The 18,622-nt window shown below is 42.3% G+C and overlaps 1 protein-coding gene across 1 annotated transcript in view; it reads left to right on the top strand.

Moving 5' to 3' along the window:
• Positions 1-7,919, top strand: part of epha4b (eph receptor A4b) — an 81,468-nt gene extending 73,549 nt beyond the window's left edge. The window contains exons 16-19 of the mRNA XM_076098096.1: positions 1,826-1,975; positions 2,127-2,320; positions 3,451-3,591; positions 3,819-7,919. Coding sequence (XP_075954211.1) covers positions 1,826-1,975; positions 2,127-2,320; positions 3,451-3,591; positions 3,819-3,918 — 585 coding nt within the window. The 3' untranslated portion in view covers positions 3,919-7,919. The remainder of the gene's footprint in view (positions 1-1,825; positions 1,976-2,126; positions 2,321-3,450; positions 3,592-3,818) is intronic.
• The last annotated feature ends 10,703 nt before the right edge of the window (positions 7,920-18,622 follow it).

The raw sequence follows: 18,622 nt of genomic DNA, 5'->3' as shown, positions 1-18,622 counted from the left end.
TGCCATTGACCAACTGTAACTTGGACTACAGTCAATGTTGCAGTATTTTCCTTCTATTGAAAGGGTGCATTATTCCGATCAGATGTGCCTTTATTTGCGGGTTCACGCGTACTCTCTGCTTGTTACACACACAGGGACGTGAAGCAGTGCTCCTCTTCAGTTAAGTAGGTTGTCAGCGCAGTCGCTCACATGCAGGAAAATGGAGTTGTTGATGGGACAGAGGATTACCAGACGGCGGAGGATGAGGGTCCACTGCTCTAATATAAAGTCTGCTGGCACACTTTCACTTTGCGCTAGAGTAAATCTGTTTCCTTAGCAGAAAGACCGCTCGCTCCTTCAATTTGCCAAATCCACCATCTGAATAACAATGTACCAGGTGCAGGCACATCTGGCTACAAAGGTAATGGGAGATGACCATCTGATTGGTTTAATACACGATACGCCCAAAACGCACCTGTGATTAATTAAGAGGCTTAATACAACCTCTTTTGCCCCTTGCGCTGGTTAACTAAAGTAGAGTTGGACACACCCTAAATGCTGTTAAGCCATGCACTTTAGTCCATGCGCTGTAGATGGTTTAAATAGGGCTCTAAAACTGTACTACACAATGCAGTTGGATTTTTATGAGGCCATGAAACCCAACTGATGACATAAACGTATACTGTTCACAAAATTCAACACACACACTGGATGTATGCATACACACAAACTTCACGTTTTGCCCGCATATAGACAGATGAAAGAAGTCTTTGGTAATCACCATCCTCTCACAGAGCACGGAGAGAATGAAGAAACTCAAACGTCAGTGAGTTAAACCACTGCGGAGTAACTCATCTAAAATGCCCACAAGGAGATGGCATTATTCATATTCATAGGAAGTGTTGGGGATGTTATTTTTAATATGGCATTAGCATTGCCCTGGGAGGAGTGTATCAGCCGCTGACTGCTCTATTGCAATCACACACACACCCCCACTGATGTCAGGAGACCTAGATGGAGAGCTGCAGGCATGAGGCCGAGGCGGAGATGGGGAAGAGACAGAGAGAGAGAGAGAGAGAGAGAGAGAGAGAGAGAGAGAGAGAGAGAGAGAGAGAGAGAGGATATCAAATAAGACCGAGATCGAGGGAGGCTGAGAGAAAGAGAGGGAGCAAGAGAGAGAGAAAACGAGAGAATAAGGGAAGGCAGGCGAAGGATCCAGTGAGAGCAGTTAAGAGAAAAAAAAGAGGATGGGGTAGGGGTGGACTGGGGGTGGTGGAAACAAAAGTACAGTGCCAAGTGACTTGGCAGCTTTGTCTTTTATTTGACTTTGACCAAGCAGAGATGGGAAATGCTAGGTGGTGCAGAGGCAGCTGCCGCATGTTAAAAAGCTGAACTGAGCCCTATAGAGGTACGGTGTGTGCGTGGGTATCTTACTCCCTATTCTGTCTATACAGTGGGCTTTATGGAATCCGTTTCATCTGTGCATCAACAACAAAGGCAAGAGAAGAAAAAAAGATGGCAAAAGAAAGTCAAGTATAAGAGTAAACACTGGAGCCAAAGTAGCTCCTATGTTGTGAGCAGATTAAAGAGGGAGTGTTTCCTTTAAATTGGTGTATAATCAGACCTGCTCTGTTTTTAAAGGCAGCAGCGCCACACCGAGCTTCTCTGCAACCACCGTCTTAAAACGTGTTTTATCAGCTCCACTCCTATTTATTATAGAGCTTAGCCTCAAACATACTAATGAAGCAACCTATACATATTCATACCATTACAGTAAAACACCAAGTTCAGGGTGACATATTCAGTATGCCAAGAATGTGTTGACTGTGTTGTGAACCATCTCCAGGGAGGGAAGATCCCCATCAGATGGACGGCTCCAGAGGCCATCGCCTACAGGAAGTTCACCTCAGCCAGCGATGTGTGGAGTTACGGTATCGTCATGTGGGAGGTGATTTCATACGGAGAGAGACCCTACTGGGAGATGTCCAACCAGGACGTGAGTCACAAACACTTACATCATGTCTCAGTTACAGTGACTGCTATGTCTTCCTCCATCTTCAGCTCAATTCTTAACTTAAAGAACGAATCTTCCGGGACATTTCTCGTAATTGATCTAGAAGCTGATATTTTACCCTCTTTCCCTACAGGTGATCAAAGCAATAGATGAGGGCTACCGTCTTCCCGCTCCTATGGACTGTCCTGTGGTGTTGCACCAGCTCATGTTGGACTGCTGGGAGAAGGGACGCAGCGACAGGCCAAAGTTTGGACAGATTGTCACAATCCTGGACAAGCTCATCAGAAACCCAGCCAGCCTCAGAGAGCTGGCCAACAGCTCAGCATGGTCAGTGGGAGAAAGCTGTACATTTAAATCCTGAGTTCAGCTCTTTCACTCACACACGCATGTAGTCTGGAGATACCTGGATTACATTATAGGACGGTACATGCATAGAAGACATAATCACTGCTTTAGATCTACGTTGTAAATCTACTTTGTCAGTTATGAAAATTGTGAAAAGTAGGAAATGTCATTTTTTTTTTCCCTGGTAATACCCCATTCTAATCTCTTATCGCTGCAAAGTAACATTCGTCAATGAAAAGGTATGAATATAGGATTGTGGGTTGGCATATCTACGGTCTCACATTCTAAATTTAGACTCGCTGCCACCTCGGTTGTATTGCACACGACCATAGAACATCATTTAACCGATGTTAAGAACCAGACCAGCAGCATACAGAGTGTGCAATAGAGTATGAGCCAGTCCCTTTCCAAGAAAACTGAAGACACTTTAAAAAAGATAAAACAACAAATCCCAGCACAACTGAAAAGACAACTCACAAAGGCCTACCCCCTGAAGACACAAAGAACTGAGACCAGAAAGAAGAGTCTTATACACGGGTCCTTATAGACTGTCCTCAACTGAAGCATATGAAGCACAGTATGTAAGTGCATATCGTATGCTAGTGCAGATGCAATTAGTACTACATTTGCAAGGTATTTACGGAGTTTGAGCATGCACATGAACAAACGCAAAGATCTTTTACAAAATAGCAATAGAAAGGAAACAGTCAAAGAGTTTGACAACTCTTTGACTGTTTCCCTGTGTGTCCCTGTGTGTTTGTACTGGAGGCGAGGGGATGAATCATTAAGCAAACTTACCCACTAATGGGTAGGTTACATTTAGGGTTCATATTTTCTTTTCACAATGGACTTGAGTCTGTCATACTGTGGTTGTTGCAGAGTTAAAGCCATTCTGTCCAAATGCAGATAGAGCACCATGAATGGACATTAATTGGCTCCTCAAGTGTGCTGCTGACACTTTGCATTCTTATGAATGCCCCTAACAAGAGTTGGACTTAATAACAGCTCCAAGGGCAAATAATGGACTTCGGCACCAATCAGAAACTATTATTTACTGTAGCCACTCAACGGGACAACATTTCATTGAGTCGTGAGTGTGCTTTGTATCCCAGCAGGGAGGACGCGTCCACCCCAGAGTTCAGTGTGAGCACAGTGGATGAGTGGTTGGAGGCCATCAAGATGGGCCAGTATAAGGAGAACTTTTCCAGTGCTGGATATGTCAGCTTGGACTCAATCCTCTACATCAGTGTCAGGTACAAACGGCTGGTGACTCATCCCAGTTAAATGAAGCACTCAATAGGTCAACATTGTCAGTAAAAGACGCACTATATGCCACTTGAGTGTCATTTAAAATGAAAGAAGGGGATTTACACAAGTATCTTGGACATGAAACCTCAGCAGCTGCTTGGCATTTGAGAGACAATGAAGATTCTTTTTTTGTCCCATTAATTCATTTCTTTCTTTTCTATCTTCCTTGTAGTGAATTGGCCAAGATGGGTGTGACTCTCGCCGGGCACCAGAAGAAGATTTTGTCCAGCGTGCAGAGCCAGCAGTCCCAGGCGACGCACGTCCAAGTATAACAGTTTCCACACAAACACACAGTGAGACAGAGCCGAAATGGATTGCTCCTGTGAAGAGTTTCCCCACTGAGATGGAGTTGGAATGGATGCTCTGTGCTCGGGCCTCCACTGATTTGGAGACACTCTGAGATGGAGACAACATGGACGCTTGACTCCTTCACCTTTTTGCAGTTTTCACCATTCTTCCCATCCTTCGATGGGCACTCGCACTCAAAAGTCCAAGCAACACAGCCACCGTTACGGAGCAACAGAGGGACACGCGTCCAACAACAAGCACTCCAGACCATTTCACATCATTTCAGGTCAGGTTTTAGCCAAAAGAAGAAGAAAAATGAATTCTTAACTAAAGAAATGACAAAAAAAAAAATAGAATATAATTATCATCACTGTCTGTGAGGTGTACAGTTGTTGTTGTTTTTGTTTTTTTTACTGTCCTTTTGTTTCTGTTCTCACCTTGAAGAGTTTAAAAAGGGTCAGAAGAAATGTATATGTGTAGATATATGTTTATATGGGCTGTGTGTGCCACAACCGTAGAGATGGACCTAATGTTTGTATTGGTGGTGAGGTTTATATCGCTCAACCTTAACGGGAGTTATTCCCTTGTAAATGTATGGCCCCCTCCATTGTATACAGAAAGCCAATGAGTGAGCAGAGATTATGAATGACATGAATGTGTAGGGCGAGGGGAACAGAAAAACTGGACCTTAAAAGATAGAGCGGGGTGTCGATTTTGCTAGCTCATGTAGGATGGAAGTATTATTCATTTAAATTGTGTATTTGACCAGGACAAGGGCTTCCCTAGAGGCTGCTCTCAGACACACTTCCATAGCCACCAGACCCAGTGCACCTTTGCTAGTCTGTTTGCGCTTGTGATGTAACCGAGTGCAAAGAAACTGCCGAAACTGCTTCAGCTGCAGTCAGCACAGATACATTTTTCTTCTTCCATAACTGACTGATCTGTTCCAAACAACATTGTCTGTTCAGCTGTTACAGTATGATGATGTTGGGAATATTTCAGCCCAAAAGTTTGCCTTCCCATGTTTCAGGTGTGTAAAGAAAGTTATAGTGTTTTTGTGTGGAGCGAAGGTGATGCTACGGCCATCATAGAGTTGACACTGATAAGAACGTGTACCTTGTTTTTCCCCAGTGTTGTGCCATGTAACGTAAGCTTGAAATGTTCATCTGGGCAACATACCATCATTTCTACTATACTCCGTCCTTTCATCAGCTCCTGTGGCTGGATGGTAACACGAGGCCAGTCACAGTAATTACAGTGTTTCGTTAAAATAGTCTGCTTGATGAGAAGGAGCCTTGGAATGCACCCTTTTTTTTCCAGCAGGGCAAAATATACGCAGTGTTGATTTTCAGCCGTGCCACCACAAGAGGGTACATTTTACTTTAAAAAAAAGATGATTTGTGTCTTGTTCTGTCTCACTTACTTGTTATCTGTCTTGCCAACCACTTTCAAGCATCCCTAGTTTCAAACCGATGCTGATAAGGTCAATTTACAAAACAATGTTTACAGCAAAAAGAAAATAAATTGGTTTGTTGTTGTTTTTTTCCTTATCAGAGGGAAACTGCTGCTTATCACAGTAAATACAAGCGTAGATATGATGGGACCCTCTTTGTGTGCACTGCATTAATAGCACTGAACCTGCTTTAGTGTATTCCCAAACCCAGTTTCAATATATGTGGTACTCTATAGGACCAACAGTGGCAAAAAGTACAGTATATATGATTGTATTATAGTGTAAAATATGTACAGTGTTGATTTCCAATGTTAGAATGTTTGTAATGATAACGATGATGATGACTATGATGTACTTTTATTGTGAAAAAGAGATTTCTGAAGTTCTCGTTCAGGGGCGGGTCATACAGAAGAAAAGTCGAGGGAGGTGATTTGTTGGTATGAACAAAGGAATGTAGCATGGTGCGAAGCTTCAGCTTTGATTGACAGGTGGCAGTGACTGCAGTTCTACCATAGTGTTAGAATGAGTAGAATGGACTTTCCTTATTGATACACTGGCTTAATTTGCAATATCTCCCGTAAACAGTAATTACATGCACTTTTTAAGCCTGTGTTCTACAAAGCAACTCTGAAAAAAAAAAAAAAAAAAAGCTTGTTTGGGTGAGGTACTGTGGAGATGGAAGGAGAAGGGTTGAGATAAGACATGTTCTCAGATCAAATTTCTATCCATGAACACCACAAGTTAAACAGTCGCTAAACCCCTCCCCCAAGCAGAAATTGTCCAATCATAGATTAGCAACCGTAGCTAGGCACGGCATACCCGTCAAGCATATCCGCATGCTGGACTAATTAGCATGCACTAAGAGCGTTACTTGGCATTTAAAGACTTTGGAGGGTGGTTACTTTTTTCAGCCTTTCCATAACCCAATATACAAGGGCAACAGTGTACGGATTGGATTGAAAGGGTGTTTGTCTGTTCTAGTGTAAACTGCAATAGTTAGCATGCCGTGCTAGCTAGTGTCATTAATTACCTAGGTTACATTTCTTTGTGGGGTGACAGGCTATGAAAATAAACGCCACGTTCACAACTAGCTCATCCACTGCGTTGTATTTCTCCACTGACTTGAGGCTGATCTTGGATGCTGTCAGAGTTACGGGCAACGTTGGCTGTTGTCCCGCTCATTATTGGATTCTTTAAGTTTACACCAGAGCAACCCCAGCCAACAGCCTCGGAGATAACGCTTCATGTGCCAAGCACATTGGTTATTCTTCACACTAAAAGCCTTTCCTCTTGTAATGTTTAAAATGAAGTATGGCCCCTTTTTAACCTTTTTTTTTTTTTTACAGGGTTTTCAATTTAAAACAAGTGAGCTAGAAACATTAAAAAGTCAGCAGGAGACAGCGTTTTCAAGCAACTCATGGAACTAAATGAAGCTTAACTAGCTTAGCTATCACAACATGCCGTTGACATCGGTCATTTTAGCCAGGAAGAAATAATGTCCATGGCTAAAAATGTCTTTTGTCTACATCTGCCTGAAATCAAGGACCCAGTGTTTAATGCTTTTGATGCTTAACTTGCCGCTCTCAATGTGCCATTCCAGAACGAAAAGCTTGACCGGCACGTAGCAACTGTATCCAATTTCAACCACTATAAGGCTCTTGAGTTGTGTTTTTTCAGCCCTATTGTTTGAGAATACAATAAAAATACAATGCAATTCGGAGAGTCTGAAACTCTACATTCTACTCTTGCTAACTCTATGATTTCACTCTAGCGGACTACCCTTGACCGCTGGCCTTTTAGATGCCTTATTTACTGAGCTATTGTTCTTTTCTGTTGCCCTATAGAGGCGATATTAAGAGTAAAGTGTATGTACAAGTAGTATTTATCTGTGTTCTTAAGATGACCTCACATCAACACCCTGGTTTTGTAACATCCCAGAGACCACCTCTTCAACAGTACCGTCCCTTTGATTCCTCTAAGCAGAACAAAGTCATTTTGTTGCATCATGAATCTTAAAGCTGATCATCTGTAAACGCTGATAGAGAAATTGGCAGATTGTTCTTATTTATTTGCATTGAGTCATACGATTAACAATTTGATAGGCTGCATTTGGTTGCAAAAAATATTGTCACGGGCAAAATTCCTCATGCAATGTCAGGATTAGAAAAAGGCAGTTTTAAGTATCACTCAAAAAAATGGGCGCATTGCAACAATGTCATCCCTTTTTCTACAAACTTATTCAACACTCACAGTTTAGACATTTTAATAATTCAGAGGTCATACACTCACACTATTCACCCTCAAGGTAAGCTATGTGGGTTGGTTTACTTGATACTCAAATACAGTGTTTGTCCTCCATACCCCACCATCTCTCTCTCTCTCTCTCTCCCTCACCCTCCCTTTCTTTGGCCACCGTACGATGCTTATTTGTCCCCATGCCAGTTTCCTCAGCGTTGCTTGTTATAAAGGGTGTAGGCATTCTAATGTCTTTCATGTTGCTGTAATAAATATGCTAATATTTCTAATTTCTCACCTGAAGCCTGCAGTGTCTTTTTCTTTCACAAATGATCTGCTTTTTTTCTTTCTTTCTGTCTCCCAGACACACACAAGTACACACACACACACACACACACACGCTTATCCACACGCACAACTCCACAGTACATTTACACTGGGACTTGCGGAATACGACAGTGTAAAATTCCCATTGCCTTTACATGAAAGTGTTATGAAGCCCTCGCTTGATTATTTTTTGCTGTGTAACAAAGCCTGAAGGTATTTAATTTTGTTTTGCTGTGCATCAGAAAATCAGTGCATGACTGGGAAATTCAAGTCTCATTTGTCCCCAGCTCTGCTCTAATGGTGATAGCGCTGGTGAAATTCCCATCATAGCATTCTTGAATGGCAAAATATGGCCACCCTGCAACCACATCTTCATTATCAGAGTATATATGAGTGTGTGTGTGTTCCTTACTGAGAGATGATTCTGTCTCGGGGGAGGGGGAAGGGGAAGGTCAGCGACTCCTGGCCTTGGTTAACCCCTTAATGCACTGGCCTAGTTGCTGTCACTCTATGTTATTGCCATTACACCTCATTTACCCCATCATATTAGGCTCCATATCCCCCTATCGCTCGCTCCCTCCGTCTCTCTTTCACACACACACAGCAAGACATACACAAAAAATTCAGGGCCTGTTCTCCATTTCCTCAATATCCATCTCCTCCTACTGGCCTCCTCTTAATCTTTCTGTTGGCCTTGTGCATCCCCATGTTTTCTGCCTCATCCTATCCATCCTGTGCAGACAGACAGACAGGTTGTGGCTCGTTCTCTGACCTTGACTACCCCATTATCTCCCCTCCGCTTGCTTTTTCCTCTTCTCATAGCTTTCTAATTTCCCCTACCTCCATCCATCTATCCATCACCCCATCCATGCAGAAGTTTTCTCCACATGCAGCCCTCTCTTTGAGGCCCACTGCCTCTTTCCGTCTCACTGCTATCACCACTGGGTTTCCTCTCACCATTACAAGCCAATCCATAACTTTTGGGCTTTTGTCTGCAGGTGCCTCAGTGGGGAGAATGTCATCTCACGTATTTACTCTGGATAACACGGAGGCTACTGGGAGCCAAAGGCTCAGGCGATTGATTCATCATGCAGCTGCTATTGGCATCATGTGAAAAGGTCAGGTGTCCTTACGGAGAACACTTTAAAAGGCCATTGGTGACTGATGAGCCTGTCATTTTCCATCACATACATGCACAAGCACTCTGTTGCTCCCTCTCTATCTATGCCTTTCTCCGTGTTCCTCTTCTCTGCACTCTCTCTTTCTCTCCCATGGGAATAGTAATTGGGCCCCTCTGTCATGCTGTCGGGTGTGGGTTTGAGTGTCCCCTCATGTGCAACAGCAGACATTAAAAAAACACAAGGGACCAAACAGCCATAGATCCACCATGACCTCAGGGTCAGCCATGTGTGCACATGTGTGTGTGTCTGTCCATGTATGAATGTCACATCTGTGTGTTCATAGTGCTTGTGAGACCAAAAACGATGCGTGTGTGAGTGTGTGTGTGTGTGAGAGAGAGCAGTTCGAGTATCAAGACAAAAAGAAAGTAGATAAAATGAACTAGAGGAAAGGTTTCATCGGTCATTGGTAAGATTTGCTGGAGTTCCTGCTTTGTCGCTCTTGATTGCATTGCATGTGTCCTCTCTAATCAAATATGGCCGAGTTCAGACTGGGCTGAGTGTTTCACGGTCTGCACACACACACACACACACACACATGTACACACCAGTGCTCTTCTGTCTCATGAGGTTTTAGTTTGCTATCAAAGCGATTTCCTGTCTCAAATTTTCATCAGTAATCAAAGTTCCTGATTGAATTTGAAAAGTGAGCCCAGCTCCATAAATCACATTACATGCCTCACTCCCATCATGCCCGCTCTCATCAGCCACGGGAATGAGACGCCACCCTGGGTGTAGGTCTGCGTCATGGTCTCCCTGTAAGTGTGTGTGTGTGTGTGTCTCGTGCAAGCGGTGGAACAGGAAAATGGATGTTGACAGAACTGTGATTTGATCCGTGCAATTTTCTGTTGGGACAGATAATACAGAAAGGAGAGAGGAACGGTGAATCGACAATAAAGATAACACACTTGGGTCTTTTTGTATGTGGACACAATTCTTGGCATCGTTTCAAGTTCTATTGGCTCGCAGTTAGGTTGAGTTTATATGCATCAGTACAGCTCAAATCAGTGATAAAGTCAGGCAAAAAGGGAATTTAGTAAAACTAAAATGCTTTTGTTGTTGGCATGAAAAGATTAGTGATCAGGGTCAAAAGGGTCAGAGGATCCCAACCAATTCAATACAACAGTTTTGTTTTTTTCCTTCATATTAAATCTTCACATCATGTAAAGTCTACAGTGACATTTCATTAAAATATAGTTAGTAAAGTAATTTAAATTTAAAGTTTGACAGCAGAATAGCTCTGCTTCAAGAAAATAGAAAGCTGCTCCTCCGGGTTTCTTTACTGGTTTCCTATATGTTGTATAGTATGTTGTAGTGTTGCGTATATCTGTGCGCGGGAAGTCAGTGTGGTTCTGCTGTGGCAGGACGCTTTGGACAGGAGTCGGATAGTGTCTCTCTCTTAGTATCTCCAGTGTGAACTAAATACTTATGTAGTGCCGTTGGTCCAAAAACTGAGCCTGAATGGTCTCGTTCAACTGCACGATGTCACTGAAACGGACAGAAAACGAAAATAAAGAGACTTAAAATGAAATAATGAAATAAAAGATATTAAAAAAGAAGTAGACAAAACTTTAAATAATACAAAAAAAATAAAACAATGATTACAGAGAAACACAAAACAAATATAAAAAGATGCAAAACCATAACAAAGAGACACAAAACGACTAAAGGAGATTATTGTCTCATATTCCGCCCAAGGCTGTTGGCACCAAATGAAATAAAAACTGTAATATTTCTACAGTTAGACCCAAGTATAAAAAGGTAACCAGAAAACGAGAACCAGCAAGAATTCCTGCCTGTGTTGGACAGCTGTCACCACCTAGAAATCTGTTACAGATTAGAAAATGGACCAGAAGTACATAGATGGATGAATAGAATAAGAGGAGAGGAGGAGAATAAATGGTGTTTGAGTTTGGAAAAAAAAAAAAAAAGTGAAGAAAAACTTGGAGGAGGTTGGAGGAACTGAGATAATATTGACCACATAATACCTTACAGATGTGGAAATTACTGTTGGCAGACATGACACGCTGAACTGCGAGTGGCTGACTGGAGAGGGACCCTGACCAAACACAAACTCGCTCTCGTCCAAATCCGTGCTCTCCATCGACAGAGAAAAGATGATGAAAATCTGTTCGTCTGTAAATTACACAAACAGATACACGCAACAACATAATATCTCTCCAGGGCTCAGTGACATATGGGGTGATAGCGTATGGAAGCCTTATTTATTGAAGTGTAAACATACTGCTAATGTCTTCCTCCTCCTAAATGTACAGGCCTACTTCTTGCCTTTCTGTGAAATCCCATTATGAACTCTGCATGTGACAGCTGATTGCAGTGTGTTGCATGATTTCCGGTGCCTGTCGCCCGAGCGTGTACATGTGTATATGCGGAGAAGAGACACGAGTGTTCTTGTATACGCACCACGTGTTTACGTGTGTTTCCTCTCCTGTATAATCAAACACAGCTCTGCAAGTGCCGTCAATCAAGCTTTGATGTTACGGGGAAGAGCCTAGAAACGGCAGCAACCCCCTCTGTGAGCTGAGGGAAGTTGTTTCAGGGTCGGTGGATCCATATGAAATGTTCGCCAAAGCAAATGGATGGAGAAGATCAGGAGCCTGCAACATAATTATATATATTATATAACCCACGGAAATATAATCCGCGGTTTATGTCAACACACTTTTCTGTAACGTCAAAGCTTCAAAACAAAATGGCTCTATTCAGAGCGTCGCTCTGCATACTCATGCCCCCTTCATCATGCTATTCTTTCTCTTCGTCATCTGCTGTTTTCCTCTTGCATTGTTTCTCATCTGAAGAGGATACGAGGCATTGAGGTTGCATTCAACACCTTTAACAGAAACACAATCGTTGTAAACACAAGAACAGATCCATGATACAATACCGGATGGTTTTGTTGAGTAGAATATTTGTGACATTGTTACGAGTAAAAACAAGCCTTTCAGTAGGAAGGAATAATACTCTGAAGTTGCCTGGTGAATGCTAAATTGAATATATTCAATTAGTATTATTGAGCCTCTTGTACACCGACACACACACACACACACACACACATCGCTGGAAACGTACCATAAAAAGCGATGATGACCTGTCAGAAGAAACTGGGGTTAAGTGTCTTGCTGAAGGACACTTCAACATGTAGACAGGAGAAGCTGGGAGTCAAACGGCCAACCCTGGATTGATTGGCAAATTGAAACTTTTTCTAAACAATAAACCAAAGCCAAAAACTGAAATGGTGTTGCAAATGTTAAGGGATTGTCCATATAACATAAAACAAGAGGATTGTTGATTTTGTTATTTTTTGTGAAACTGCTATTTCCATAGTTAAGAATGAACTTTAGAGATTATCTTTCAGAAATGTGTGTCCTGTAGATTGAAAATGTTAATTAAATAAGATGATACCCAGACAGCTTTCTTCCCTAAAAATAATCAATCACAGCTGTGAGGCCTCCAAGAACACTTGGTAGACCACTATTTTAAGATATTCCAAAAATATGGGGTGGTCTCCTAATTTTTTCCAGTTGTGAATGGAAAGAACATTTTAGTGGTGGGTGGGAATGACTTTAAACTCACTTGAACATCTTCAGACGTGGCAAAAAAATGTGCCACTGTAACCGAATGAGCATCCTAACGAAAAACAGGCATATAAGGTCATCTTCTGGTGTTCTTTAACTATTTTAAGACCACTTTTTCTATACTACGCCCTCCTGCATCTACTCCTCCTCCTCCTCCAGCAGCCTGTTTGTCATCTACATAATGTCTACTTGGCATTGATTGGTGGCGGCCTCTGGGGATTTGACCAGCAACATAAGAGAGACAGAGCATGGATGAGCGGTGCTGTTGGTTGTGTATATGTGCGTGGGCGTGTTTGCGAAATAAAAGGGTATAAGTAAGGAAGTTTACCATTGTGCAAAGAAATAGTGCATCAAGGTAATATATCAATAGACTTGTGAAGTAAACCGGCACAGCTTTTCGAGCCTTTACTGCACTCGTTCAGCGGTCCAGGAAACACACCGATCAATTACATGCATTGTAAATTATATCACCTGATGCTACTCGGCCAATCAAATATGTGTATACCGATAAGCATTGCAACTCCAGTGACATGTATAGAAGTCTGATTGTATGGAAGTCTATGAAAAAATGACCCTATTTCTCACTTGATTTATTCCTTCAGCAAACATTGTAACATGAGTTTATGGTCTCAATCGCTAGTCTCAAGTCTTCTTCAATACAGCATGACGTTCAATTTGTAAATGATGGTCCATTTAGAGTCAAATTGACCATAAAGCGTAGTATGCTTTAGGGTGGGCTAACTGTGATTGACAGGTCGCTGCCACGACCAGAGCCATACACGGTGTCTCTATGTCACTCCTCCGCATTCCAAATATGGTAACTTCCGTTCATCGGTTGCAAAAAAACAACATGGCGCCGGCCGTATTCCAAGATGGCGACGGCGAAATCGCCAAACTCAAGGCTTTATAACGGCAGTCCACAAACCAACCACAAACGTCACCATGACTACGTCCACTTCTTACATAAACTCTATGGTAAAAACACAATCACATGGTCTGTAAAATGTCATGGAAAACTAACAGCAAATGTGGAGGCACACACACCATATGGACACACACACACACTATCCAGAACCACATGCAGCAAGCACACATATTGATGTTTGACCACACAAGATGGGCTACTAAAAGAGTGCTGAGTCAAACTCTACTTGTGGTCTATTCACAAAACATTAAAAGAAGCATTTCTCTCCGTCTATTTCTTTGTCATACTCTGTTGGATATTAAATTAATGCTTATTGTTTATGCCATTACAACAGAGCATTTGCTTGTGCATGTGTGGTTGTATGCACACACACACATAAAGCACCAACACAGAGCTATGCGTAGGCAGTCGGGGCTCTAAATCAGCCACATGCTTACTAACAGAGGTTTGACCCAAATAACAGTGTAATTTATGACGGCTTTTAGGCTCCCAGGCAGCCGTGGAAATAGAACAGAGAATAATGTGAGTCTGACCGTAGCTACATCACTTCAGTTTATGTCCCAGTCTTTTACTAGGACACACGTTCTTAATGATGCAGAGACAGTAAACACAAAGTTAATGGTCGCTGGTTTTACAAAGAGTGGTCAGCGGCAAATGCGCAGCCGTGCGCACAGTTATGGACGTGCTCATGAACAAGAATACCAAACAGGTGCAGGTTAATGACAGACACTTTTACAAACAGAGACGCAATCAACAGCAGAGGCAGTACAGTAAACAAGAGGGATAAATAACAGCGCCATTGATAAACATGTGAGAGACGGATGGATGTAGAAGGAGGGACGGAGTAAGGCCCCCGGCCCCAGGCAGGGCTAGAGGCTGAAACGGACCGTTAGCAGCTGCTGGAGGAGATGACATCTCAGGCAGACCCCAAAGGACGAGTTAAGACATCCCAAGCACTTATATAGCTCTGTGTGTACTGTATGTGTGTGTGCACGTCCAGTATGTGTGTGTGTGTGCCTGTATGCATATAATCCTGTGTGCTACCCTCCCGTGCTGTAGTGGGTCATTTGCCTCAGTGTTTGAAGTAGAGATGCAGCTCTGAGGATCAAGCTCCTGTCAGGGCTCCACAGATCAGAGCACAGAGCGACAGCATGCCATGAGAGAGGAGGAGAGGGCAAAGACAGACAAATGAGATGACATGCGACCTTTCCACACGCAAGCTTTCTTGGAGCTCGTCTTTCTCAGACTATGTCCACAAAAACACAGTTTACGTGCGATTCAAACCACCGCGTGCACCACAGCCCTCATCTGGTGAGGAAAGGAACAGACACAGTCCTGTTACTTCGCCAAAGCCTCAGTCGGTTAAACCTCCATTCTGCTTCCCTCCTGCTGTCCGTGATAACATATACAATGTCTTAATGGAGCCAAACTAACTATTTAGATATGCTCTTTTTACATAGTTTCCTGTTTCTGTTGACAGACAACTGATCAAGCATCAAAAGGGATTTGGTTAATGTTTGGTTGATGTCTCAGTGCAGCAGCATGTGGATTACAATAATGGTTAATAGGTGATATTTGTGAGTCTCACTTAAATGCACAGCTTATTTTTTCAGATGTAGTCCAGTCCGGAGAAGGAAGAGAGAAAGAATTCTGTACTCTGGACGAACACTCAGAGGGAGGAACCAATGCAAGAGTCTTATCATTCGCCTTGCTCAGAAAACGAAAGAGGCCTTTGATGAAGAGCCGTGAGAATCAGGGAAAGGAGCAGTATGTCAGTAATGATATTAAACTGTTCTTTTTTTCATCTGATATACAGTCAGATGATTTACTTAATGCCATTTATAGACTCGTGACAGACCGAGAGAAGAGGAAGAAAGAAGCACGAGGGAGTGAAGAGAGAGAGAGAGATAGGAGAGAACACGAGAGAGAGAGAGAGAGAGAGAGAGAGAGAGAGAGAGAAAAAAAGAGCCAATTTGTGCATTCACATGTTTTTCTCAGACTTATCACACAAATTAGGTCCTACTTTCTGCTGATAAGGTCAGCTGTCAGTCTAGACTTATTTAAGGAAGTGTGTATACTCAAACAGACACTGGCGTACGCACAAAGTGATTTTTAAGCAGATTTGCATCATTAGGACAGTACACACACACCCACAAAATTGTGTGCATCTTACACATTTCATTAATCGTGATGACAGCATACTCCCACTCTCTGGAAAGCCCTGCATTAAAAAAAAAACATCTTCTTTCTTGCCCTTTTTTGGGGGATTTTAATTCATAGTAATGTATTCTAAACCCCGCCCCCCCCCCCCCCCCCCCCTTATAATCTTCAAGTCATAAGATCATGAGTCATGAACTGTAAATTCAATTGCATGTTGCAATCCGTCCCTACGGGGTCCCCCGTCTGAATCGTGCAGTGCAACAAAGCCACTAATAGTCGGGTATCTTCTGTGGAGAAATGTCCCCGTCTGCAGGTGCCAGGCCCCGTCGTCGTAACATATTCATTCCGACGATGGCAGAGTGTGCATAAAAGGTATTGCCAAAAGCTGAGTGTTTGTTAAATGAAGATGAATGGGATAGTTTGGATTGAAGGTGATATTTTATTTAGGATCAGACGTTCTCTGTTTGGTAATGCAACAGCCACTCTCGCAACAACATGACAGCCCCGGGAAATGGATATTGATTAGAAAAGGTTGATGCTATTTCTCCCCCTTGTTTCATTTTTTTCTTCTTCTTACACTCCCTCCATCTCTCCCCCTCCTCTCTCTCCTGCTGTTTGGCTCTTTTTAATACTCTCCCTCCCCCCATAAGGGTCTCAGAATTTCCCTCTGTCTCTCTCTTTCTGTTGTAAGGCCGTTATGCGTGATGTGCTATAAAGCATGATCGATGGTTAGAGCTGATTTTAGGGCCCCGCAGCTGAAGCTGGGGTTGGAGGACACCTGATCGAATTGCATGTCATGTACGTGCTATTTTGTGTATACGTGCATGTTTGTTTTTGCGTTTGCGTGTATGTGCGTATGTGTGTGTGTGTGTGTACGCTCCCGTAGAAGCAAAGAGAAAATAGAGAGGGAGAGAGATTTGTCTGTGCATATGAGAAAAAACACCAAAGCCTGAAAATGAAATGGTTCTGAAACTAAAAGAAGCACATGAATATCAGCTGTGGCTCAACCTGTGGATCAACTACAAAAACACTCTGTGTACGTTCTCGCACACAAAGGAAGGAATTATATCATTTCTGAGCCTATAAGACATATTTTATTTGTAAACAGCAAGAGGCAGGTTTGTAATTTGTAAATTGAAAAAGAAAATATAGAAAATAATTGTTTATGTGTGTGCTTTTGTGTCCCTGTGTATGCTATGTTGTATGTGTATGTGGTTAACATGAGTAACATTAGCTATCAGTTGGAGTTGCTGGTCATGTGATGAATGTAACAATAAGTCTAATCGTCTCCTTTTAGCTCTGGTTTTGGTCTCTACCAACTCCTGAGACAAATATCTGTCTCTTTAGCTGCTAAATGCTCCACTATGTTCACCAGTGTGTTCATGTGTCTGACATTTGGTGCTGGTAGGTTGGGCATACAATGGTTATAGCAGGGTTTTTTCCAGCTGAAAATAGCTGCAAACAACACTTATAAGAGCAGTGAAAATTAATCAAAACAGAAAACCAAAACAATGAGCTGAAAGACGCTAAAACAATCAGTAGAGCTGAGGGGATCAGCAGAGTTGGCGAATAAATCTGAATGGATTCATCACTACATGGGACCCTTTCACATATATGTAGTGATGTGATCCATTCATATAAAATATTGATTAGCTTGCCTTAGCTAAATACCAAGGGTTCCCCATAAAATCTAAGCTTTTTGACCCCACAAGGTGAGTCATGCCAGTAGACACACACAGACCTTAAAAGACAAGAAAACTGTGAAAGAGGAAGCTTGGAGAGGATATATTGTGTTTGTGAACACTCCGTAGTAGGTGGTGCCATCATTAAAATTCCAAACACACACACCTAACCCCGGTGTACCGCCACACCACACATGCACACACATACACACACACACACACACACACACACACACACACACACACACACACACACTTGTCTAGTATTATCTCTTGTGCCCATACACCCTCATTACCATTCAGCTCTGATCCCTGATGATAACCTCTCTGGTGCAGACACAGCCACACGGTGACCAGGATTATGCGTTTTGACAAGTCCAATTAATACAGACGTAACGACAGCAATCGATAACACATTGACTAAGCGTGGGGAGGGAAATTCATAATTGCCTGAAGGTGAAAGGTTAAATGACTTATACAAAATCTTAATACACCATTGAACAGACCCAGGGCTCGCTCTTTTGTCGCTCTTTCTTCATGTTCACTGTTCAAAGGATAATTGAGCCCCGAACACACCACCTGCAATCATTGCATTCTTTCTTTTTATTCCTTTATAGTTGAGGGCAACAGGCTCTAACATAGTAATCAATGACTAGTGACGACATCATTTGGATGTTATTGTCAAACATAATACACAACATTGACTACACGTATGACACAGACTATAAAAAGAAACACTATTGATTTGTTTTTTGTAAGCTCATCAATGCATCCTTCTGAATGGAATCAATAACTAAGTGCTTATTTTTTTGTCCACTTTTTTTTTGGTACTTATTCAATGCTGTGGTTTCTATGAATGGGCTCTGTCAAGGGCAAAATATAGATTTCTTGTTTGTCTACAATAAAGTGGTGGTGGCAGTTACGTTATGTAAGGGACAAAGGGAAGACGGACATGCTGGTTGGAACACAAATCAACAATTATCTAATATTACCAAGGCATTGTTGTTTTTTTGACCACTTGGTGGCAAAAAGATCTGTCTCTTTAACTGCTAAATGCTCCACTATGTTCACCAGCTAGTTGCTTACTTTGTCTGTCCACCATTTGGTGCTAGACAGCTAGTATACAGTGAGT

This window comes from Anarhichas minor, unplaced genomic scaffold (assembly GCF_050575085.1).
Source record: "Anarhichas minor isolate MPS153535 unplaced genomic scaffold, ASM5057508v1 ptg000024l, whole genome shotgun sequence".
Lineage (NCBI taxonomy): Eukaryota > Metazoa > Chordata > Actinopteri > Perciformes > Anarhichadidae > Anarhichas > Anarhichas minor.
This window is presented reverse-complemented; position numbering and strand designations above follow the sequence as displayed.